Source organism: Pleurodeles waltl, chromosome 4_2 (assembly GCF_031143425.1).
Source record: "Pleurodeles waltl isolate 20211129_DDA chromosome 4_2, aPleWal1.hap1.20221129, whole genome shotgun sequence".
Classification (NCBI taxonomy): Eukaryota; Metazoa; Chordata; class Amphibia; order Caudata; family Salamandridae; genus Pleurodeles; species Pleurodeles waltl.
This window is the reverse complement of record NC_090443.1, coordinates 737,832,084-737,858,492: the sequence shown is the minus strand read 5'-3', so window position 1 is coordinate 737,858,492 and position 26,409 is coordinate 737,832,084. Positions and strand designations below refer to the sequence as shown.

Here is a 26,409-nt window from a genome sequence, read left to right as displayed (position 1 = left end):
TGCCTTTTCTGTAATGGTACCTTTCTTGTGTAATGCACTGCTAATTATATCAAGAGCTACCTCATCTTACCTGCATTTTAGGAAAGCTTTAAAACATTGCTCTTCTCTCAATATGTGGCATGTTCTTGGTTTAAATTCTGCTTCATGATCAAGTTTAGTGCCCAGATGACCCCCAGGTGGTAGTGCTCTTTATTTAAATCCTGTTAGAATACCATAACATTTCTCTGGGGAGTAGCCTGCTGCTTTGTCATAGCTATCAGCAGTTGCACAGAGTTTTCTCAGTGAACTGTTTTACCTAAGAAAATTGTGTCTTATTAAATAAACAAAGTAAATGAAAGTGGAGGAAACTCTTGCTTATGAAGCACCTTTTATATTCTGAACGTGGGGCACCACAAAAATAAAAATGCTTCACCTGAAAACAACTATATGTCAAATGTTAACATGATGAATAGGAAAAATATGTTTTGCTCTTGGTCCTCATTTTATGTGCCTTTGTGTTTATGCACTGTTCAAAAGCCAAACTGTATAAAAATCACTCTACTGGAGTTGAAGTTTGTATGGCGCAGGCAACAAAACAAGTAATGGCATAGCATCCCATAGCCACTGCCAGCCACCCATTTCACATAAAATCATCCCATGGCCACTAAATAGGAGTCCTGAGCTAAAGATCTGCTATACAGAAAAAAGGGAAGGATAGAGCAAAAAAGGAGGTATGTGAGTTATAATAATTCGAAGAGAGACATGGAGATGAGTGACGTACAAAGAAATATCTTATAGAAGAGTGGCATACACTGGAATGAGGTAGAGTTGAGTAGCATAGAGTTGAGTTACGTAGAGTGGAATAGGGTAGAGTGGATTGGTGTAGAGTGCAGTGACATACAGTAGAGATACATAAACTGGAGTGTCGAGTGGCATACAGTGGAATAGCATGGAATGGAGTAGACTGGAGTGAGGTACATTAGTGTGGCATACATTCGAATAGCATGGAGTAGCGTACAATGGAATGGGCTAGAAGAAAGTAGCTTGGAGTGGCATACAGTGGAGTGCAGTGAAGTAGTGTAGTGTAATGGTGTACAGTAGAACAGTGTACAGTGGAGTGGCATTGAGTGGAGTGGCGTAGAGTAGTGTTGCCAAATGGAATACTGTAGAGTGGAGTGTTCTAGAGTGAAAGGGAGTAGAGTGCAATGGGGTAGACCGTAGCGGCGTACATTGCAGTCACATTGAGTGTAGTGTCATACGGTGGATTGTTGTAGAGTGAAGTTGCGTACAGTGGAGAGCATATGATGGAGTGTCATAGAATTTAGTGGCATAAAGTGGAGTGTTGTAATTGAAACATATGTAGCTGAAAGTGTGTGAACAGATGTAGATTTAATGTGTCGGGAATATACAGTTTGGTGGCATGTGTAGCTGCAGATTCACATGCTGTGCACAGTCCGCCGTCTGGTGTTGGGTTGGAGTGTTACAAGTTGTTTTTCTTCGAAGAAGTCTTTTCGAGTCACGAGACCGAGGGACTCCTCCTCTTTGTTTCCATTGCGCATGGGCGTCGACTCCATCTTCGATTGTTTTTTTTCCGCCATCGGGTTCGGACGTGTTCCTTTTCGCTCTGTGTTTCGGGACGGAAAAAATAGTCAGAACTTTGGAAAACTACATCGGTATTGTTTCGCTCGGTATCGGGCTAGATAGAATCGACACCGAATCGTGAAGAGCTCCGGAAGCCCTTCGGGGTAATTTCGATCCCCCGTCGGGGCCTGGTCGGGCCGACCGCGTGTAACATCGAGGCTGATGGAACGGACCCCGTTCCGATTCTGTCCTAAATGCCACAATAAATATCCATATACAGACCAACATTTGGTCTGTAACTTGTGCCTGTCGCCCGAGCACAAGGAAGAGATGTGTGAGGCCTGTCGAGCGTTTCGGTCGAGGAAAACGCTCCGTGACCGAAGAGCCAGAAGATTGCAGATGGCGTCCACGCCGACAGAACGACGAGGGTTCGAGGAACAGGGAGAAGAAGAAGAAGCCTTCTCCATCCATGAATCGGACTCGGAAGAATTCGACGTTGAGGAAACCGTGAGTAAGACGTCGAAGCAAGCACCACACGGAAAAACAGACAAGGCCCAGGGGACGCCACTGCCGGCAGGCCATGGCACAACCCATAAAGTAGGTGACCGTCCATCGGCACCGAAAAAGGCCGAACTGGTGCCGAGGTCGTCCGACTCGAGTCGAGACACAGGCACGCAGCACTCTCGGGACCGAGAAAGTGCTGCTGAAAAAAGTCGGCACCGAGACAGCGGAACCCAGGCTGCTCGGCCCAGAGACAGCGGCACCGAGGATGGTCGACGCCGAGAAAGTTCGACACAGAAAAAGAGAAAATTCTCCTCGGAGCCGAAAACAACCAAAGAGACAGTTTCGGTGCCAAAACGCCCAGCAACCGAACCAACAGCCAGTTCGTACTCAGAGGAACAATCACTGTCCTCCCAAATGCGCAAACATAGGTTTGAAGACGAGTTACAAACCACAGATGTAGACCATACCCAAAAACGTATCTTCATACAAAGTGGTACAGGGAAGATCAGCACTCTTCCCCCAATCAGGAGAAAAAGGAAACTTGATTTCCAAACTCATGAAAAGACACCACAAGCAAAAGTGGTAAAGAAGGTAACTCCACCACCCTCTCCACCACAAATAACTCATACATCACCGGCACAGACTCCGTCACATTCACCGGCTCATACCACCATGAGCCAAGATGACCAAGATGCGTGGGATCTCTATGACGCCCCAGTATCAGACAATAGCCCTGAGGCGTACCCTACCAAGCCCTCACCACCTGAGGACAGTACAGCGTATGCACAGGTGGTAGCTAGGGCCGCAGAGTTCCATAACGTGTCGTTACACTCAGAGCCTGTCGAGGATGACTTCCTTTTCAATACCCTCTCCTCCACCCATAGCAATTATCAAAGCCTTCCTATGCTCCCAGGAATGCTAAGGCACGCCAAACAGATCTTTAAAGAACCTGTCAAAAGCAGAGCGATAACTCCAAGGGTGGAGAAGAAATATAAAGCACCACCCACGGACCCTGCTTTTATCACATCACAACTGCCACCAGATTCAGTTGTAGTAGGAGCAGCTCGTAAAAGGGCCAACTCGCACACATCAGGCGACGCACCACCACCGGACAAAGAGAGCCGCAAGTTCGACGCAGCTGGCAAAAGGGTTGCAGTACAAGCTGCAAACCAGTGGCGCATCGCTAACTCGCAGGCGCTCCTAGCGCGTTATGACAGAGCCCATTGGGACGAGATGCAGCATCTCATCGAGCATCTACCCAAAGAACTCCAGAAACGGGCAAAACAAGTGGTTGAGGAGGGACAAAATATCTCCAACAACCAAATACGTTCCTCTATGGATGCAGCGGATACAGCTGCAAGAACAATCAATACCGCGGTAACCATAAGGAGGCATGCATGGTTGCGCACATCCGGCTTCAAGCCTGAGATACAACAGGCAGTGCTCAATATGCCGTTCAATGAAAAACAATTGTTTGGACCCGAAGTTGACACGGCAATTGAGAAATTGAAAAAAGACACGGACACAGCCAAAGCCATGGGCGCACTCTATTCCCCGCTGGGCAGAGGCACTCTCGGGACCTTTCGTAAAACGACCTTCAGAGGGGGGTTTCGAGGTCAAGCCACACAAGCCAGTACCTCACAAACAACACAGTCTACCTATCAGGGACAATATCAAAGGGGAGGCTTTCAGGGCCAATACAGAGGGGGACAATTCCCTAGAAACCGGGGAAAATTTCAAAGTTCAAAGACCCCTCAGACAAAACAGTGACTTACAAGTCACTCAACCCCTTCACACAACACCAGTGGGGGGAAGACTAAGCCAGTTCTACAAATCTTGGGAGGAGATAACAACAGACACTTGGGTCTTAGCAATTATCCGACATGGTTATTGCATAGAATTTCTCCAACTCCCTCCAAATGTCCCACCAAAAACACAGAATATGTCAAAACAGCATTTAGACCTTCTAGAACTGGAAGTTCAAGCATTACTGCAAAAGGACGCAATAGAATTCGTACCAGCTACACAAAGGAACACAGGAGTTTACTCACTGTACTTTCTAATACCAAAAAAAGACAAGACACTGAGACCAATCTTAGATCTCGGAACACTAAACACCTACATCAAATCGGAACACTTTCACATGGTCACGCTACAAGACGTATTACCACTGATGAAACAACAAGACTACATGACAACCTTAGATCTAAAAGACACGTATTTCCACATACCGGTACATCCCTCACACAGGAAATACCTAAGGTTTGTATTCAAGGGAATACATTACCAATTCAAAGTGTTGCCATTCGCTATAACAACCGCACCAAGAGTCTTTACAAAATGCCTAGCAGTAGTAGCTGCACATACCAGAAGACAGCAAATACACGTGTTCCCCTACTTAGACGATTGGCTAATCAAGACCACCTCCCTAACAAGGTGTTCTCAACACACAGATTATGTCATACAAACCCTCTACAAACTGGGTTTCTCCATCAACTATACAAAATCACACATTCTGCCGTGCCAAACACAGCAATACTTAGGAGCGACAATCAACACAACAAAAGGGATAGCCACTCCAAGTCCACAAAGGGTTAAAAATTTGTACAAAGTTTTACAGGCCATGTATCCGACACAAAAGATACATGCAAAGATGGTGTTAAAACTCCTAGGCATGATGTCCTCATGCATAGCCATTGTCCCATAGGCAAGACTGCACATGAGGCCCTTACAACAGTGCCTAGCATCACAATGGTCACATGCACAGGGTCACCTTCTAGATCTGGTGTTGATAGACCGCCAAACATACATCTCGCTTCTATGGTGGAACAGTATAAATTTAAACAAAGGGCGGCCTTTCCAAGACCCAGTGCCACAATACGTGATAACAACAGATGCTTCCATGACAGGGTGGGGAGCACACCTCAATCAACACAGCATCTAAGGACAATGGGACGTACATCAAAGAAAGCTTCATATAAATCACCTCGAATTGTTAGCAGTATTCCTAGCGTTGAAAACATTTCAACCCATCATAATCCACAAATACATTCTTGTCAAAACAGACAACATGACAACAATGTATTATCTAAACAAACAGGGGGGAACACACTCAACACAGCTGTGTCTCCTAGCACAAAAGATATGGCAGTGGGCGATTCACAACCACATTCGCCTAATAGCACAGTTTATTCCAGGGATCCAGAATCAACTAGCAGACAATCTCTCTCGAGATCATCAACAGGTACACGAATGGGAGATTCACCCCCAAATTCTAAACACTTATTTCCAAATTTGGGGAACACCTCAAATAGACCTATTTGCAACAAAAGAGAACGCGAAATGCCAAAACTTCGCATCCAGGTTCCCACACCGGCAGTCTCAAGGCAATGCTCTATGGATGAATTGGTCAGGGATATTTGCGTACGCTTTTCCCCCTCTCCCTCTCCTTCCATATCTAGTAAACAGATTGAGTCAAAACAAACTCAAACTCATACTAATAGCACCTACATGGGCAAGACAACCTTGGTATACAACACTACTAGACCTGTCAGTAGTGCCTCATATCAAACTACCCAACAGACCAGATCTGTTAACACAGCACAAACAACAGATCAGGCATCCAAACCCAGCATCGCTGAATCTAGCAATCTGGCTCCTGAAATCCTAGAGTTTGGACACTTAAACCTCACACAAGAATGTATGGAGGTCATAAAACAAGCTAGAAGGCCATCCACTAGACACTGCTCTGCAAGTAAATGGAAAAGATTTGTTTGCTACTGCCATAATAATCAAGTTCAACCATTACATGCATCTCCAAAGGACGTAGTAGGATACTTACTACATTTGCAGAAATCAAATCTGGCCTTCTCTTCCATAAAGATACATCTCGCAGCAATATCTGCATACCTACAGATTACCCATTCAACCTCACTGTTTAGAATTCCTGTCATTAAAGCGTTTATGGAAGGCCTAAAGAGAATTATACCACCAAGAACACCACCTGTTCCTTCATGGAACCTCAACATTGTCTTAACAAGACTCATGGGTCCACCTTTCGAACCCATGCATTCTTGCGAAATACAATACCTAACGTGGAAGGTTGCATTTCTCATTGCCATTACATATCTAAGAAGAGTAAGTGAAATTCAGGCGTTTACTATACAAGAACCATTTATTCAAATACACAAAAATAAGGTAGTTCTAAGAACCAATCCAAAATTTTTACTAAAAGTAATCTCACCGTTCCACTTAAATCAAACAGTAGAACTACCAGTGTTCTTTCCACAGCCAGACTCAATAGCTGAAAGGGCGCTACATACATTAGACATTAAAAGAGCACTAATGTACTACATTGACAGAACAAAACTAATTAGGAAAACAAAACAACTATTTATTGCATTCCAAAAACCTCATACAGGAAACCCAATATCGAAACAAGGTATAGCCAGATGGATAGTTAAGTGCATCCAAACCTGCTACCTTAAAGCAAAAAGAGAGCTGCCCATTACACCAAAGGCACACTCAACCAGAAAGAAAGGTGCTACCATGGCCTTCTTAGGAAATATTCCAATGAACAAAATATGTAAGGCAGCAACATGGTCTACGCCTCACACATTTACTAAGCACTACTGTGTAGACGTGCTATCTGCACAACAAGCCACAGTAGGTCAAGCTGTACTAAGAACTTTATTTCAAACTACTTCCACTCCTACAGGCTGAACCACCGCTTTTGGGGAGATAACTGCTTACTAGTCTATGCACAGCATGTGTATCTGCAGCTACACATGCCACCGAACGGAAAATGTCACTTACCCAGTGTACATCTGTTCGTGGCATTAGTCGCTGCAGATTCACATGCGCCCACCCGCCTCCCCGGGAGCCTGTAGCCGTTTGGAAGTAGTATTCAACATTTGTACATTTGTAAATATATTACCTTAACCTTTATTCTGTACATACTTATTCATTCCATTGCATGGGCACTATTACTAACATACACAACTCCTACCTCACCCTCTGCGGGGAAAACAATCGAAGATGGAGTCGACGCCCATGCGCAATGGAAACAAAGAGGAGGAGTCCCTCGGTCTCGTGACTCGAAAAGACTTCTTCGAAGAAAAACAACTTGTAACACTCCGACCCAACACCAGACGGCGGACTATGCACAGCATGTGAATCTGCAGCGACTAATGCCACGAACAGATGTACACTGGGTAAGTGACATTTTCCTTATGAGGTGTAAATGGTAATTTTCAGTATTGTGTGAATAGTGTAAGTAGTGTTACGGTTAAACATTTAAAAATACTTTGTTATATATTGTACCACGGTATATTGCAGTACATGAGGATGGCTGTGTTTACCAAAGGTAAAAGGCAACCATGTAGTTTCTAGCACAGTTTGGCTGAGTTCTGGGTTAGGGTCTTAGATATTGGTAAGTATTAGGTTTTAGTTTTCCTACTTTGCTCAAGTGGTAGTAGGTGGAGAAAATGTATTTATAATTTTCTTTATATTATTGCAGCAGTTTAGGGAGAACTGCACATTTTTTAAAACATTTTAAGCAGCCCAGTAATTTTGTATGTATTACTGCAGTACTCTGTGGACTTTTTTCTGCAAATGTCAATATTTTAAAATAGATACAACTTTGTAGTAAACTATAGTTGTCAAATATAGCGTAGTACAGTGTAGTTTAAATTTTTTCCGCATATTTTTTTTTTTTATTAGTTTTATATACCACGGTATTCCTGAGGAAGTACTGCGGAACTCCGTAAATATTTTTGAAATATATAGAAACTTAGAAATATCTTTCCCTGACTATTACAACTTTTATAAAGTGGTAATAGGTAGGGGAAAATATCAAATCTAATACCTATATCTAGAAGGCGTAATGCGGAATACAGCCAAAGTGTACTTAAAAACAACATGGTTGACTTTTGTAAAGGCAGTCATTATCCAATCACCTAATAACATGTCATCGCTATGTAACACAATATGTTCATGAAATGCAGCAAAATTACTCAAAAAGGACTGCAACAACAGGTATCACTAAGTTAAAATGCCCTATAAGTTAAAAAATACTTACCTGTAGTACCCAAAAGAATCATTGGCACACCCTAGTGTGTAATCCTGCAAATTTGATGGAAATCCGTTCAGCCATTTCCGTGCTACACGAGATACAAAAGTATATGGAAAATGCATTGGTGGAAAAACGTGTTTTGGGACCCCCTCACCTCCTTTTATCTTTGTACCCTTTGGCCAGTCACTGCAAACTTTCCATCCTTCACCAATGTAGAAAAAGCTATGGGTCTGGAAAGTTTGGTGATGGGTGCAAAGTTATTAATGGTGAAAAATCTGAGGTATTCATCTCTCTTGTACCCCTGAGTATATCTACAGATATATAAGGCAAAGAACTGCGTTGTAAGTGTACTATGCAAATATGCTGTGTGGTACATTCACGATAAATGTGACGTACAGAACATGTGGTATGACATGAGGGTTCCCCTGTGGATTTATGCGAATGCTTACTTTCCGAAAAGGTTTTGTTTTACTAAACTTTCTTAAAATGGGGCTTTCGTAAGCCATAAGGTGCAGCAAACACCTCGCCCATAAATGTTCCAAAAGTATTCTAAATATTTGCCGTATGTCAACAGAATTTGAGCACCAAATGCCTTTTTGGCATTTTGCGTAATTATGAATAGTTTTTGTAATCTCTATGAAATGTTCCCTGATTACACAAATTAAAATTAAATGAATTTCACACACTATTAAAGATGTTGATCCTAGGGAGCCAAAACTGTATTTATAGTTAAAAAAAATGTTTTGAATGTATTAGCCACTTTGATGCATCGGACGGCTAAGAGCCATCTGGCGCAACAGTGCTTGTGTGTGTCGGACGGCCCCCGTCCTTCTGCGCACATGGCACTGAAATTCCCTTTGGTGCAGGCACCAGAGGGATTTCCTTTCGTCCAAAACAGCCTCTGGAGCTGGGGAATAGCTTGCCTAGTTCTTGAGACTGTTCTGGGTTTTCAGTGAAATAACGATCAGCGCGCATGGCGTGCTGATGTGATTCCACTGAAAATTAAAGTGAAATGAGCCTATAGTCTTATTTCACTTTCGCTGCCTCGATGCTCAGGGGGGCTATATTAGCCCCCGAGCACTGATGCAGATAGGAAGAGGTATCATTGGAAAGGGGAGGATCTCCTCTTTCCAATGGTACCCCTCCCTAGTGGATCCCTGCTTGGGGATTGCTACAGGAGGGTGTTTCCCAAGCAGGGATCCACCCACTAGGTACCAGGGAGAGTGGAGCGGCCCCTTGTGCAAATGCTTTTACTCCCTCTTTATATTTTGGGCTTATTCAGTCTTTCTGCCCCCAACAGCGGCAGAAGGGCCACTAGTAACCAGAGATTCATTGATATATATATATATATATATATATGTCCTGAATGGGCATGGTAATGCCCTCCACCCCTCCCACAAGTTGGCACAGTCTTTCTGCAGTATCCCCTGATCTGCTCCCGGGTAGTGGGAAGCCCACTAGGCACCAGGGATTTAAAAAAAAAAAACAATCATCTAAGGATAGGGGCTGCCCACATTGCAGTGCCCCACCCCTCCCCCAAAAAATCAGTGCTGTCTTTCTGCCCCCCCTCCCCCCCAGAGGGCAGATAGGGCAATAGTTCCCAATCTGACAATAACCCCAAGCCCCCGGGTAGCAGAAAGCCCACTAGGCACCATGGATTTTATTTTTGGTAGTGTAGGAGTAGGGGGCAGCCCAGAGTGGGCATGGCAATACGAATATCACCCCAATCTGCTCCCAGGGTGGGCCGAAAGCCAAATAGACTACACACAAGGGAGTTTTTTTTAATAAAATAGAGGGGTGGGGGATGTGAATGGTTATGCCCCCCACCCCAACTGAAGGGGCATCAGTCTTTCTTAAAGCATCTCAAACCGAAGGCAATCAAAGAGACCTTTGAGTACTTTGGGATTTGGTTTTACATACGGGCCAAGAGGGCTTGGCTACCACCCAATATCGTCCCATTTGCAATGGTTTATGGCAGCACTTTTTGAACTTGGGTACGCTGCCACCTGGAAAAACCTACTAGACCCAGACACTTCTGGGGTAGTCCAGGGAGGTGTGCTTCACATGCACCCCACACCATTTTAGTACTCACAACTAAACCTCAAACTTTACCTAAATCAGGCATTTTCCCTACATTTCTGTGATGGAAACTTCTGGAATCCAAAGTAGTCCACACAATTCCTACCACCCAGCCTTGCCCTATCTTTACTAATAAAAATTCTGCCCCACTTGTGTGGGTGCGCAAAGCAGAGTTAGTCTAAAACATATGACAGAAACTGACCTTTTAGACGCACTTTGGTCCCCCCTTAATTTGTTTTTGGCTCTTCCCTGTCGCAGGCACTTGGTCATCCTACACAAATGAGGTATCATTTTTATCAGGAGACCGAGGGGAACGCTGGCTGGTAGGATATTTGTGCTGGAGGGGTGATCTCACACAAATGTCAGGAAAATATGATTTTTGTTTAGCAAAATTTGAAGTTTGCCGGGGATTCCGGGTAAGAAAACATTGGGGTATCCATGTCAGCCACACCTCCTTGGACTCCACCAGGTGTCTAGTTTTCAGAAATGCCTAGGTTTGGTAGGTTTTCCTAGATGGCCGCCGAGCTCTGGACCAAAAAGGCAGGTGCTCCCCTCGCAAAAATAGGTAGTTTTGTGATAGTTTTGATGTGTCCAAAATATGTTTTGGCTCTTCCCTTTTGCAGGCACTTGGCCCACCCACACAAGTGAGGTAGTATTTTTATCGGGAGACCTGGGGGGGACAAAGCTTTAATGCTAGAAAATTTGTATCTCCACTCAGATCCCAGAACTTTCCTTCACAGAAATGTGAGGTGGATGTGTTTTTTAGACAAATCTTTAAGTTTGCACAGGATTCTGTTCACAGAACCTGGTGAGAGCCACAGAAGTGGATTCCCCTAGATGTATAGTTTTCAGAAATGTGCAGGTGTGCTCGATTTCCCTAGGTGCCAGCTGAGGTAGGACCCTAAAACTGAAAGGTTTTGCATGGAAAAATTTGATGTATCCATGTTGCGTTTTGGGTCATTTCCTGTCACGGGACTAAGACTACCCACACATATGAGGTACCATTTTTAACGGGAAACTTAGAGGAACACAGAATAGTAGAACAAGTGTTATTGCCAATTGTCTTTCTCTGCATTCGTGCCTTCCAAATGTAAGACACTGTGTAAGAAAGAAGTAATTTTGAGAAACGCCCTATAATTCACATTAGTATGGGTAACCCCAAATTCAGAAATGTGAAGCAACCACTGCTTCTAAACTCCATATCTTGTTCCTATTTCAGAAATACATAGGTTTCCTTAATACCTATTTTTTACTCTTTATATTTTACCAAATGAATTGCTGTATACCCAGTACACAATGTAAAACCATCGCAAGGTGCAGTTCAGTTATTGGCTTTGGGTACCTGGGGTTTGTGGTGAACCTACAATCCCTATATTCTTGCAACCAGAAGAGTCCAGCGGATCTAAAGGTATAGTATAGTTCTTTTAAAAATCTGCTATAGGTAGAAGAAGTTACAGATGAAAACGTAAACACAAATGGCTGTTCTTTTCAACTCGGTTTCAATATGTTTTTTTATTTCAACTCTTGGTTTCTTTGGGAAAACCTTGAAGGATCTACACAAATGACCCCTTTAGAATTCAGAATTTTGTCTACCTTTCAGAAATGTATAGCTTTCTGGGATCCACCATTGGTTTCACACCCATTTCTACCACCAACCGGAAGAATGTTAAAAGCACATAAAATTGGAAAAATGGGCTATGTCCAAGTAAAATGCCAAAACTGTGTGGAAATATTTGGTTTTCTGATTCTAGTCTGCCAATTCCTGAAAGCTGGAGAGTGGTGATTTTAGCAGTGTAAATCCTTTGTTGATGCGGTTTGCAGGCAACAAACAGATACTTTCTTCTGCAGGACTTTTTTCCCATTTTTCCCCCCAAAAAACAAATTTATCTTCTTTTGGCTAATTTCTCGGACCCCTCCAGGGGAAGCCACAAACCCCTTCAGAATCCCTGAGATGTTGGAAAAAAAAAGTACACATTCGGCATGGATACCTTATGTGGACAAAAATTATGGGGGCCTAAGAGCAAACTTCCCCAAATATCCAAAAAATGGCTCAGCACTAGTTGGCATGGGGGAAAGGCCTAGCAGCGAAAGGGTTAAAAGATGATGTCCCTGAGCATCAATAACATGATTTGCAATCATGTTTATTTACTTTAATCTTACATTTATGGCACAATATTGACAATAAGTGTTCTGTAGTAGCACTGCAATTAATAACACATTTTATAGTTACCCCGCCCCTTCACCTTCCTTCTTTTTCTCTCTCCTGACTTTTCCTTTTTGCCTTTTTCATTTAATATTATCAATTGACCATAAAGCAATTGAAATATAAGCTTGTTGTAAGTTTACTTATAGTTGAAGTTACTTTATTTGGTAATATTTCTTAATTAAATTGTATTTAGAATACATTTCCTTCTTGTTCTTAAGTCATAATTTTAATTATTTGTTCTGAGTATTGCAGCAATGCTCTTTTTTAACGTGGAGATAATGATTTCTAGCTGAGCCAAGAAAGTTTTTACAAGAAATCCTTTATTCCCATGCAGTATTAAAAAACAAGAGAGAAGACTGTAACTGTTTGGATATAAATAACACATATATTATCTTTTTTAGCACAAGTGTAGTCCTCGGTATTCAGAAGATTTCGTACTGCAGCTAGAAACCGAATTGGTGCACTCACGACTGAAAGAGGCTGAGTCTCAATGTGCAATGAAAGAAATTCAGGATAAAATTTTGGACATGGAAAAGGTACACCTGCATAAAATGCTATCAAAATTCAGTGAGCTAAAAAAAATATTGTGTATTTTGAAAAAAAAAATCATTGCCTTTTCCTGTACTTTGTACATTATTAACAAATAGCTGAAACAATATCATTCATTGTATAATTTTATCATCTCCGGTCTGATCTCAGTTCCCACATAACGTAGTATTCTGTACACACGGTCTGGCTTACATACTTAATTACAAACCCACCTCTTGTACTGCTTCAATCTAAACAACTCACATCCCCGTATCCAAGCCCAATTTCAACTTTTATTGCATCCTCCTAGAAAACAAATGTTGCGGCACAATCAATATCACCTACAAAAGAAAAGAGGGGGTATTTTTATCTCCAGTACAAAAGAATGGTCATGTAGCCCCTCCCAGACGTTGTACGATCACTTGCGAAACTTGTTGTCCCAGAGAGTTACACCTACAGGGCTGAGACTCTGTATCATGTCCACTGGTTCTCGAAGCAGTGGGAAGACCAGTCTCCTCTGCTCCATCTCCAAGACCTTTGTCCAGAAAGGCACAATCTTAGGACATTCTCAGCATATATGTAAAGTCGTACCCTGGGCATCACACCCCTGCAGCAGTGAGGGCTCAAACCCGGGTTATATCTTAATAAGGCTCACTGGGGTACAATTCCACCCATATATCAATTTATAATGCACAACTTAATTCTTAACACTTATTGGGCTTTTATGTAAATCATTCCTCAATAGTCTCCCTTGCTGTTGTTGTTTTCTTTTTTTTTTTTTTTTTTTAAATCTAAAGCTGTTTCCTATTCCCGCCCACGGGACCATATTACCTTCTCTGGCAGTGTATAGTGTTGTATGCATGCTAGAGATAGTCCCCCAGATCCTTTCAATTTGTTAGCACCCTTTCAATCACCACTTTCCCCTAGTTGCTGCTTCCTTATCTTCTTGATGCAGTGACCTGTGGGGAATCTGTGCATATTGCAGATGGTCCCACTCAGTTATGTTAAAATACATCTTGCATTGACTGAAGCTGCAGATGTTCCCTTTAAAATTCTGTTTTGTTAATGAAATGATTTCAGTACATACCCAATGTTCTTTCATGAAAAGATTCTTGAGTGATACTTGACTTACCTGGAAAGTAGATTGTTAAGAAATTGAGCTATTTCACTTATGTTTTTGTCCATTATTAGTCATTATAGAACTGTTCTCAACATGTTTTTTAAACAGTTTTAATTTTATTTTTTAAATAATCACTTTGCCTTTTTGGTTTTATATAAGCACCTGTATTCAGAGCTCTAATCTTTATCAGATTCTATTGAGTTAAGAGCCGTGCAGGTTATTCTGGGTTTCCTTTCTTGTGATATTTCAACTCATGGCTGGTGAACTTGATTTTTAATTCTAAAACTCAACTAACTTTATACATAAATGTGAACCATGTAGTCCCTTTCTCAAGGTATTTTCAGTACCTCGCGTTTTCAAATTAAACCATAGCCCTTTGATACAGTCTTTTTTCAAGGGAGAATTCCTTTCACTAGTGCAAGATTTTATTAATGTTTCCCCTTTCATATCAACAGTAATTTATTGGTTTAATCCAAGAGCCCTGTATGTTTTCATATAAAATATCGGGCCAAAGTTTTCCGCCATTAAAATGGGAAAAGATTTAGCCTAATCAACCTTCAACATAAAATGCAAGAAAGCATTAGCCCATTTCTGATGGATACTTTTAACTGCATATGCCTCACCTTTAGAATTCCTTCTAGTGCCAGGCTGTATCCAGATACTTTTTCTGCAATTGCTCTTGCATGTCATAAGGTGGTACCCTCAAACCCTTTAACAACCTCACCTTTCCTCCGAAGGTGACGGCACAGAGCTGTTTATAGGTGTTGCACCTTAGGTCTAACGTAGGTTGTTTTTTTAGCTGCCCTTTGATGTGGATCTAGAGCTCCGCTCCTGAATGTTTTTCAGTGTCAGGTATTGACTTCCGAATTGATTTTGCTGACAGTTTGCTAGGAATGGCTTCAATAACAATTGTAGGCTTCAAGATGTGCCTTGCCTGCAGGAAGAACGTGTCACTCATAGTCCCACATGACGTCTGTCTTTGATGTCTTGGATCCAAGCATGAGTCAGAGACAAATGATCACTGATGCATTCGAAAGCCACCAGGGACCTGAAGGTGAAGCTTTACGTTTTAAAGCATAAGAAGCAGGCTGGTCATGTTTCAAATCATGGGCACTGCTCCAGACAAATCCAGGTCCCTTCCCATGCTAATTCCAAAGACAAATTTCAACGTGAAGGTAAGAAGTCCAAGTGGGAGTACATCGCACATTGTTCACAATCCAGGGAGCTTTTACAAAGTTGGCATTTTAAGACCTCAACTACTCATCAGGCATCTCATTCTGACCCCACTCTGCAGTTTGAGATGGCTCTGCAACAGCTAGATTCCTTAATGAAAGCAATGCTGTAGATCATCCAGATGATCAACTGGGGTCCCCAGTCAGACTTCTGCCAGCCAAGTCGTCTCTGGTGCCAACTGACAACATTAAGCCTCAGCTGCCAACATCAGACCATGCCTCCACTTATTTGTTGGAAGTTCATTCAGTCCCGATTGGACTAGCTTCAGACTTACTGGACCCAGATTCAACCTTGGTGTCACTTTTGATCTGGACTCCAGCTTGAATAGATTTCAGTTGATGTCTCTCTATGGGATTACTAACACAGCCTCTGGTAGGGAAAGTTTCTCTAGCAGTTAATCTGTGTGCACTGGTGCCTTCAGCATCTGGAGGCTTAGTTTGACTGAGACTCAGATGTACAAAAAATTAATGGTGACTCGTATGGTGGGGATGATGAGGAAGGTGTTCACTACTTGCACCCTCACTATACTGAAGATGGACTTTTTCTGGCCCTCCAGAGTGCAAGTGGTTTTAATATCTCGCTGAAAATGGAATTGGACTTCCTATTTGGGCTCTCGCCTCAGAAAGTGCCTTTTTTTCTGTGCTCATTCTTATAACTTTGGGGGCTTTGGAACTACAGTTACCAACTGTGGAAATCAGACCTAATTTTCCAACTAGAATTTTGCAGTCTGTCCCTTTTATTTTTTAGAAACTTTACTGCCCTTTGGTGAAGTCTTGATAGACACTTTGGGTGTGATGTTGGCAAAGTCCTGCTCGGCAGCACAGGTAAGTCGTCATGTAGCTAGGTGCAACAGACTTCTCTGGGATGACCCTACTTTTTTGACTCAACAGCCTTCATCAGAAAATCTTTTATTACAGGTGTTGCACAACAAAATGAATCCCAATGCTTTTTCTGCGGCTCCCCTGGATGGAGAATCTAAACTCTTTCACCTTGACTTCAGGCTTTTTGAATGCTGTTTGTCTGCTAGACAGATATTCTCTGTCCCACTTGGACATGATGAGCAAAATCTTGTCAGCCTTCGCAGAGTAGTTTTGAAATACTTTTGCCTTGATGATCGAAGATCGACAGAAAGTAAAGTACATGTTGTGGTCTGGATTGGACATCACCGACTGTAAGCTGTGCTATGGACACTGATGAGGTTATTCATTGTCACACTGCAATACATACCATGGGTTTCCCATGTACAGGCATCTCTCATGGACATGCCTGTGATGGCTCATGGCTGTTTGGAAACGAGCAGATTCAAACATAGTTATTTTCTGCCTCTCTTCTTGTAGCTTTGACCTTCTAGTTCCACCAACAAAATTGGAAGTTCAAGGATTACTCCCCGGAACCTCCCTTTTCGTAAGAGGCAGCCATCATAGCTTGTGCAGTAGCCTGCTCAGACATTTTGAGGCTCCTTGGGATGTGGTGCTGGCGGAACATGGGCCAACAACAGCATTGTCAGTCCTGGTCTTCATCCTATCCTGCTGCTGTTGCTGGCAGACCACTCTGATTCCCCTTTAGGTCACTTGCAGCCAGGAAGTTGGCAGAATATACTTTTTCTTGCCAGCTGGTGCATGATTAACTCAGACATGTGGACTCTAAATGTGGGTGTACTAAAGGTACACCTTTTCCTTTTTGGCAGACCTCTCACCTTAGTTCGTCCTGTTTTCAACCAGACTTCTGGAGCGCTTTCCTCCATTCTTGCCAGGGAGGTTCAGTCATTACTGGCCTAAGGGGCAATAGAGAGGTTGCCTGAGAAGGAGAACGGCAGTAACCCAGAAAGATGGTGTGTGCAGGCCAGTTTTGAATCTTTGTTTCCAAAACACTTAATAAATTGAAGACATTATACACTGTACCTCTCTTCTCTAGACCTCAGAGACTGGATGTGTCCTTAAACTTGACAGGCACTTGTGTTTCCAATCTGCAGTCCCACAAGTGTTATCTACGTTTGTGATGGGGGAAGAAACACTATCTGATAGACTTCTAGCTGCAGATTCCTTATCTTTGAATTTTCCCCCTTTGTCAGATTGGATCCTGAAATGTTTCTTGAGCAGTACCTCTGCACACCAGTAGGTGGTGTCGCTCGGCTCCACGTGGCAACATCAGGAGTGATTTGTGCAGTGCTTATATAGGCACCAACCCAGCTTGCTGACATCGGTTCTTTTCTTTATACCCCACAGATTCGAGGAGCGCTACACCTAGTCACTTTTTGACCAACCTTTTTTCTGTTTTTACTTTCTCCAAAGTCTTTTTTGAGCTATTTTCTCCTGGTGTAACAGAAATGTCATCTAGGAAGGCCGGCTTCAAGCCTCCAGCCACTGACAGATGTCAGTGATGGACTAGCACCTTGTTTGCCTCTGGTGCCTAGAGTGCGACCTCAACATGAAGACCTGCGTTGATTGCTGCACCATGCATCTGAACACAAGAAGAAGAGTAAGAAGTCGAAGCGGTCTTCGACGTCATCTCATGCATCAGCCGATGAGATGAGGGAGTACTTCTATTCGAGGCCTGGCTCTGCAGTTGAGCCAGCGCCTGGTTTTAATGTTGAGCCAGTGCCTGGGCCGGCTCAGCACCTCCCCGAGTTTCTGGTACCTGGAGCAACCTTTGCCCAACTTGTGAGATTTATGAGGCCATACATCTCATATTTGGGTGGCCCCTAACCTCTGGTGCCTTTGGGAGAAAGCCGCTAGGAAGAAGGACATAGGTAACGGGCGCTCACAGTAAGTCCATATAGTCGAGTTCACAGAATATTTTTTTTTTTTTTTTTTTTTTTTTGTCATGGTGCTCATGACAGGAGGATCTTCCTGACTCCTCCAATGTTTCAAAGGAAACTGACAGTAACAACAAACAGCTGTCAGAGCACTCACAAAAGTAAAATGTAAGAGTATGGTGATGTAATAAATCCTCTGTGTGAAAGGCAGTCACGCCAGGCTCTGGTTCAGGATATATTTATTTCTTGAAGTAGTTCAATCATGATAGGAAAATGTCCTTGATATCATATATAATTAGCCTCCACAGCCAACACGTGTTTCGTCCAATGAGAGATCCCTCTCACGGACTTCATCAGGGCTTAAAATCAGGTACTGACTGTGTTCAACGGTACTCTTATCGTGGTCTAAGAAATCTCGTGTGATGAACGCAGTTAATTATCACATCCCAGTATAGTACTGCAGGAATCCTGATATGTAAACTTAATCAAATATGCTAGTATCTTTATGGGAACATCGTAGCCGTGGTCAGATCATTGCACGGCGTTCCCTGTGACCGAGATCTATCTTCGTAGATAGATCTCGGTCACAGGGAACGCCGTGCAATGTGGAGGCTAATTGTATATTACTTTTGTGAGTGCTCTGACAGCTGTTTGTTGTTCTGGTGCCTTTGGGCCCTGTGTGATAGGGAGGGGCCTCTATTGGTTCCCCACCGGTGGCTCCAGCCATGGCGTAGTCAGGCCCCTTTGATCCTACCATGCATCCGGACCTGTGCCGGTAGTGCCAACATGACCTTCCCTGGCGCCGGTCCCAATGTTGAGACTGCTGGCGCCACCATCCCCATTCTCATCCCTGACACAGAGCCGGAGAGGAGTTGGACGACACTGCCTCCAGTGCCGACTGGAGTCATGCATTCCAGGTCAGATCCGAGCCCTTGTCCTATGGGATGGGACTCAGGGAAAATTGGGAGGGATCGCTGGATCCTGAAGAATACCGTCCCCTAGATCCCATTAAGGGTTGGTGTGGGGACTAGGCAGGTGCCAGCGGACGGGATACTTCTGGAGATAACAGCATTGTCTCTCCCTCTTCTGTGGCTACGGAGGCGGGAACCTCATTTGCAATGGTCAGCTGCCTTCAGTATCAGTCAAGACTAATTCTTGACAGAGGTGCTTCACCTGGAAGCGTCCCCCCTCAGAACCGCTCTTCTAATTCAGTGAAGGACTGATGGCTGTGCAGCTAGGGTTTTGGTCCAAACCCTTCACAGGGGCTTCTGTGAACAGGGCTATTGCCTTTCGCCCCCACCCCGCCTCCGGGGACCCGACGTTTCTCACTCAAACCCCTACCCGGTGGTGGTCCAAGCCTCAACTTCCTTTGTAAATCCTGGCACATTCCGTACCAGTCCACCAGACAGATAATCCTTTTGGGCCGATATTCCTGTGCACAGTGGGATACAGTTGCACAGGTGCTGCCAATGATCCCAGAGTACTCTCCCAAGCTGTTACTGACAAGAGAGATGCAGCCAAGTACACAATTCGAAGTGGACTGGACACCAATGACTTGCTAGGCATAGCTGTTTCATCGTCTGTGGTCTTCCAATGCCATGCCTGGTTGAGGATGACTGGCTTTTCAGAGGATGTCCAAGCATCGCTTCCGGACGTGCCCTTTGAAAGCACCTGTCACTTTGGAGACGAGGCAGACTTGGTGCTGGAGTACTTTAAGGTTAGGAGGGGCTACAGGCAAATCCTTGACCCTATCCATTGTCCCCCTCTAAATCTAGTCTGCCTTTCACTCCCTTTTGTGGCCATAGAAGGGGCTTCCAGCCACATCTTTACCCACCCAGCCACCACACCATGCAAGCTTCTCAGCCTCTGTGTGGCTGAGGATGTAGGGCCCACAGACCCCGTGGGTCAGGCAGCCAGGGCTGGGCCAGTCCACCACTCCTCCAGTAGCAGCAATCTCCAAACCTCTTTAGTTTGCCCTTAATCTATCACAGGCACCCATTGGGAGGTAGTATAGGGCATCACTTGCCCTCTGACGATCTATAACGGGCCAGTGGGTTCTTTAAATTGTCTGAAGAAGTTACTCCCTCACCTTTGTGACTTTCCCTCCACCAGTGACACTCATTTGCTGCAGACTGACGAGGACCACCTCTCCTTTCCCCTCCAGGAAGTGTTGGCTTTTTTGGCCAAGGGAGCCATAGAGCGGGGTGCCCATGCCAGAAGTAGGTTGTGGTTGTTACTCCCTCTACTTTCTGGTGCACAAAAAGGATGGAGGCCTTCATCCTATCTCAATCCTGCGCCCTCTCAACTTCTTCCTCAAGAAGGGGAATTTCATAACGCTCACTCAACTCGTCCTTTTGGCCCTGGACCCAGGAGACTGGATGGTTGTGTGGTGCAGGATGCTTATTTCCATATTCCCGTCGTTCCTGTCTACAGGCATTACCTGTGGTTCATGGTCTGCCACAAGCACTTTCAGTTCAGCGTCCTTCCCTTTGGCCTTACTAGCGCCCCTCAGGTGTTCACCAAGTTGATGGCAGTGGTTGGAGCTCATCTTCGGAGTTCAAGGGTGCAAGTCTTTCCCTATCTCGACAGCTGGCTTTTGAAGGTGGGCTCACCCCAAGCTGTCGAATCCCACCTCCAGACTACAGTGGATCTCCTGTACTCGCTGGGGTTCACTATAAATGTGGCGGAGTCACACCAGACTCCCTCTCAGACGCTTCCTTTCATCTGAGCTGTTATGGATACAGGGCAGTTTCGGGCTTATCCTTCTGAACAGCGAGTCCAGGATATTCAGGCTATGATACCAATGTTTCAGTCTCTATCCTGGGTCTTGGTGAAACTTATTCTGAGGCTGCTGGGCTTCATAGTCTTTTGCATTCTGCTTGTGACATATGCCTGCTGGCTTATGTGTGCTCTGTAGTGGGACCTGAAGTTCCAGTGGGCACAGCTTCAGGACAATCTCTCCGGCATTGTCCAGATCTTGAATGGAACTGCAAAAGATCTGCAGTGTTGGTTAACAAACCGCAAATGGGTCAGTGGCAGACCCCTCTCCCTTCCCCAACCAGATCTGACGGTGATGACAGATGCGTCACTCATAGACGGTACTGCAATAAATAGGGCAGGGTGGGATCGTAGACTCTGTCAAGCACCCCTGCACCTCTGGACATGGCTGGAACATCAGAGTATATCCCTGGTTGTTCAACACCTAGTGGGCTCTCTGAATGCCAGAGCAGACAAACTCAACTGAAGGTGCCCAGCAGATCACAAATGGCATTTCCATCCGGAGGTCTCTTTCAGCAATGGGGATAGCCTTGCTTAGATCTGTTCACCACCACCACCAAGAAAACACAAAGTCAGCAGTTCTGAATGCTGTGGTTTCCAAGGTGGTTTTCGCTCAGATGTATTTTGTATTATGTGGAGCTCAGGCCTCCTATATGCCTTTCTGCCCCTGCCACTCCTGCCAAATCAGGAAGGACCTAAGACATTCTTGTTTCTTCGGACTGAGCTCAGAGTTTGATATCCTGAGCTGTTCAGCATGGCCATCACTCCTTCAATCAGACTGCCTTTTAAGGAGGATCTTATGTCACAGCAGCAGGGCAGGGTTATCCACCCAAACATGCCAATGCTCAGTCATCATGCATGGAAATTGAGCGACGACAGTTATCAGCTTTCAACCTTCCACCTGAAGTCTGCAATTTTATCTTGGCAGCCAGGTGACTCTCTATCAAGACAGTATATGCCTGGCGAGGGAGCAGGTTTGTGGCATGGTGTGCAGACAAACAGAATGACCCTATCTCTGCCACCTTCTCTCATGTCCTTGTGTTTATTCTTTCTCTTGCCCAGCAAGGCTCTGTTCTGTGCACTCTTAAGAGTTATCTTTCTGCTATTTCAGCCTTTCTGCGGGTCACTGGTCAGCCTTCCTCCTTCAAATGACAGATTCTTGAAAGGGTTACAACACGTTTCCATCTTCACTCTGCATCATGCCTCAATGGGACCTTAATCTTGTGCTCACTTTTCTCATATGTACACCTTTTCAGCCTCCTACAAAATTTTCACCTCAGGCTTCATACCATTAAGACAGTCTTCCTTATGGCAGTAACATCAGCCCAAAGGGTCAGTGAGCTGCAGGCCTTATCAATTCCTTCATATCTGAACATCAATCCAGACAAGCTGGTCCTCGTACTAGGGCCTCTTTTCTACAGAATCATCATTCTAGTTCATGTAGGCCAATCCATCACCTTGCCTACTTTTTTTTGCTTCACCACATCCCTCCAAAGAAGAGGAGCAACTCCACCATCTGGACCCAAAAAAGAGCGTTGTTCTACCTTGACCACACAAAAGAGTTCTCGGTGGCCGAGCAACTCTTCGTGGAATATGTCGGAGCAGAAAGGGAAAGGCCATGCAGAAATGGATCATCTCACGTTGTATCGTGCTCTGCTTTAAGATCTGCTGCGCGTTGGCCACAAAGCAAACCCCTGAGGGTTTCCGAGCTCATTCAACCAGAGCTAAAGCTGTGACCACTGCATTAGCATGCAGAGTTCCAGTCCTGGACATTTGCCAGGCAGCAACTTGGGCATCTCTGAACATCTTTGCTAAGCTTTATTGCCTGGACTGTCAGGCCCGTCGCATTGGGCACTTTCCCCGTTTGATTCTGCAGGACTCCCTCAGATGAAATTGGTTCACAGATCTACCTCTGGGAGTTATTACGTGGATATCTATTCAAAGATAAAGAATTCTGTGGTTGGAAGTCTCTATCGTATAAACAAGTTACTTACGTCTGATCTGGTAGAGACTCTGATTCTTTACAGACCCACACACCCTCCCCGCTCTATGAGCAGATTTTAGGGTCAAGGCTGTTCCCCTTTCAGGGCCCTAGATTTCTGTACCAATGGTCGGAGTTCTTCGTGGCTTTGTCCTCCTGGCTTGGAAAGTTGCAAAAAAGTAACTCATTTCAGCTTGCTATGGTGGTGCCTATGTAGGCACTGCGCACCTCACTTCCAGTGCGGCTGAAGATGCCATGCTGTGCCAAATTACGCCACCTACTGGCATGCAGGTATACTGTTCAGATTTCTGGGTCCAGTCTGACGCATAGGGGAAAATTCAAAGGTAAGGAATCTGTCGCCAGATAGTCTCTTCCAGATAGGGTGTTACCTGTTATTCCTTTTAAGCTCACTTTGGACTTTGAATGGTGGATGAAGGACACCATCCTGACATGCAGCAGGCTTTTCTCTGTACTGCACCCTGAGCTTAGGGTGGTTAGGGATGCATCTGCTCTGGGCTGGTGGACCACCTTGAAGAGGTTAAGTTCAGAGGCCTCCCATCTCTGTTTAATTAGAGGCACCATATCAACCTTTTGAAGTGTCCTTGGCAGGCTCATAAAGGCTTTTATCTTCCATCAAGGGCAGCCCCATGCAGGTTCTGATGGTTGGGGTCGCTGGAGATGTTCCTGGAAGCGCTAAGGATGTGATGCTGACTTAACCTTCAAAGGATTTTGCTGTCCGACGTATGACCATCAGATTGGACAAGCTCAGCAGAAGCCTTGTAACTGGTTATGGATTAAGTCAGCGCCCAGATGTAGCTTAAGGCATAGTCGTCCAGTAGGGCATTCCTTAGATATTTTCATTGTGGCTGAAAATGCAGACTTTCAAGATTTTTGTGCTGTAGAGTTTCTGTCTCAAGGCTTCATGGGAGACATTTTCTGCCTTCATGGGGTTTTGTTCCCCTCTACCTGTTCTGACCTCTGCCACTACTTCCCTGAGTTCTGAAGAAGGTTTGGAGAGATCATCCTGATAGGCCAGACTTGGCTCAGAGAGTGTGGTACTCTCAGCTGCTAAACCGGAGTGTTTGCCCTATGCTCGATTTACCTCTGTTGGTGGGCTTCCTGTTCCAGCAAGAGAGCAGGATTCTTCATCTGAATCTCCACAAACTACACCCGCATGAGTGAATTTAGTGGAAACAGTTTAGTGGTTTAGACTTGCCCTTAGTGGTGGTGGATGTCACCTTGGCAGTATCTCTTCTGTCTACAAATTCAATGTATTCTTGGTATTGGGCAAAGTTTATAGCCTGGTGTAAGATCCTTTTAGTTGATTTGTTGCAGTTCAGAATTTATACAATGCTTCTGTTTGTTCTGTCTTTGGGTCAGCAAGGCCTTGCTGGTGGGCCTGTTAAACGTTATTTGTTGTCCCTTTCAGCTCTTTGGTGTTTGCCAGATCAGCACCCCCTTTTTAAGTCACATATGATGTGTTTTTTAGAAAAAAGTTGTATATACTTATTTCTTTCTGCACCTCTTCTTAAGCTTGCTGCAGCAGGACCATAAATTGGTTCGAAATGTATTTATGTACACCCTTTTCAAGTATGTGCACACTTGTTCATTTAGACTTTTTGCACTTAAGACAGTCTTTCTCATTTCATGTATGTCCACTTACCATGCTGTGTACTCTCAGTACCACCACCCTATATGACCTACTTTCTGGACACATTGGTGCTTTAAACCAGGGCATTCTTTCTGGCAAGGATGCTGTCACCCTTCCATGTGGAGCAGTCTATCATGATACCCACTTTCTTTCTCTTTGCCACATGGATAAAGCCTCTGTAAAGTGATATGATACTGGGTTGCCCTGGTTTGTGCTATACAAAACTGAAAACTAATAACGTCTGCATTGTTATGTGCTGATTGCAAACTTGGCTTCAGATGTACATAAAGGCCATACTTTTATTTTCTCCTCAAACCACATAACTGTTTTTTTTCTCTGAGGAAAGGGTTCTATCCGGTTCACTGACTACTATTTGAAAGATGACATTGTTTAATGGATTAAATAAACCTGGATGCTGAAAAGGCAGAAAAACTGTGGAATGACTTTCAGGCCTGATGACTGTGCTATTTAGTTAAGAAAAAAGCAAAAACTACTAAGAGGATTCGGAGATAGTCTTGAATTAGATCTATTCAGATTGAGACTTCTGGCCACAGGTTCCTCACTTTTTAAGTATTCCTCAGGCATTAGAATGGATGCAGAAACTTTTCAGTAGTTCCTCTGCACACACCATGCATTCCCTGTTCTGGAGGGATTCTGAAAAGGATTACGATGTGGGTGATAAGATTGGCCAACCATATCACAAGAAGCATTGACATCAAGACCTGCAGGAGGCTATTGCCTTCATGCCTCCGCTGTCTCAGGACTCCTCTCACCCGCTTGTCCTGTCACTGAGGACAGTGCTTCTTGCTCCGTGTGTTTTTATCTCAGCACTGCTCTCCTGAAAGCTTTGCGGTGCAGGTGTCTACAAGTAATACAAACCCCAACAAATTCTCTAATACTCACTCTGATCAGGATTCAGAATGTGTACAAACATTCTGGAAAATAATCTTCTTGTTTTCCAGCTTGGTGCTTCGATCAGTGAATGCCTGCTGTGGTGCTATTTTCATGTCTTTTGGGATTCAGTGGCTCAAGCCCTCCCAGGTGTCCCTGAAAAACTTCAACCTGTTCTCACCCAGTCCATTCAGGATGGTTGTGACATGGCCTGGTTCACATTTCATTGTGGCTTGGACATCACAGATTCCATTGGGTGGCCATTGGCACTAGTGAAGCCATTCGCTGACTTGCTTCACTGAGGTCCACTGTTTTTTTTCAGGTGATGTCCAGTTGTCCCTAAAGGACATGGCATTCGTTGGGATTCGCCTCTTTGAGGACAGGGCAGACTCCACTCTCGAATGGTTCAAGGAAAGGAGGGCCACGGCCCTGGCACTCATCTTTTCTGCCCCACCTCACCAGCTACATCAGCCCTACGACTCCTATTGTGGCTTCGCCTTAGGTGCCCCCTACTGCCAGCCAATCCATCCTCCACAAGATGCCCAGCATTTTTACAGTTGAGGTGGTGGTGCCCACTTCCTCTGCAGTCAAGGCTAATGGACTGCCCAGTCCACTACTTCTGCTGCAGCCTCACCTGCCAAACCCCTTTAGTGTGCCCTTAGTAGAATACAGCCATTGGATGGGAGGCAGGATCCGACGATTCTTCCAAGGCTGACCGATCATACCATCAGACAGGTGGGCCCTCTACAACTTCCACAGCCCATCCCCTCAGCACAGTGTCTAACAGAGGATGATTTCTCTGTTTTTCAGCAGGAATTGCAAGTCCTTTATGCTTCTTCTTGGAAAAGCTGGATTTGTGAACACACGCATCCTCCTTGTCTAAAGTTGTGATGCCATTCTACGTCAGCCAAAATATTACCCTGCCACTGTTCTGTGCTCCATCTCACTCCTCTAAGGAGAAAGAGAGACTCCACCATTTGGACCCAAAGAGAGCTTTCTGCTTTTCTGTTGATGGTATCAAAGATTACCAGGTGAACAATCAGCTCTTTG

General features: G+C 44.4%; 1 protein-coding gene across 3 annotated transcripts in view; it reads left to right on the top strand.

The window, feature by feature from the left end:
• The window catches only part of EVI5 (ecotropic viral integration site 5), a 776,910-nt gene that overhangs the window by 443,416 nt on the left and 307,085 nt on the right, over nt 1-26,409 (top strand). For all 3 annotated transcript variants that reach the window (XM_069232361.1, XM_069232360.1, XM_069232359.1), the window contains one exon: nt 12,824-12,958. In XM_069232361.1, coding sequence (XP_069088462.1) covers nt 12,824-12,958 — 135 coding nt within the window. The remainder of the gene's footprint in view (nt 1-12,823; nt 12,959-26,409) is intronic.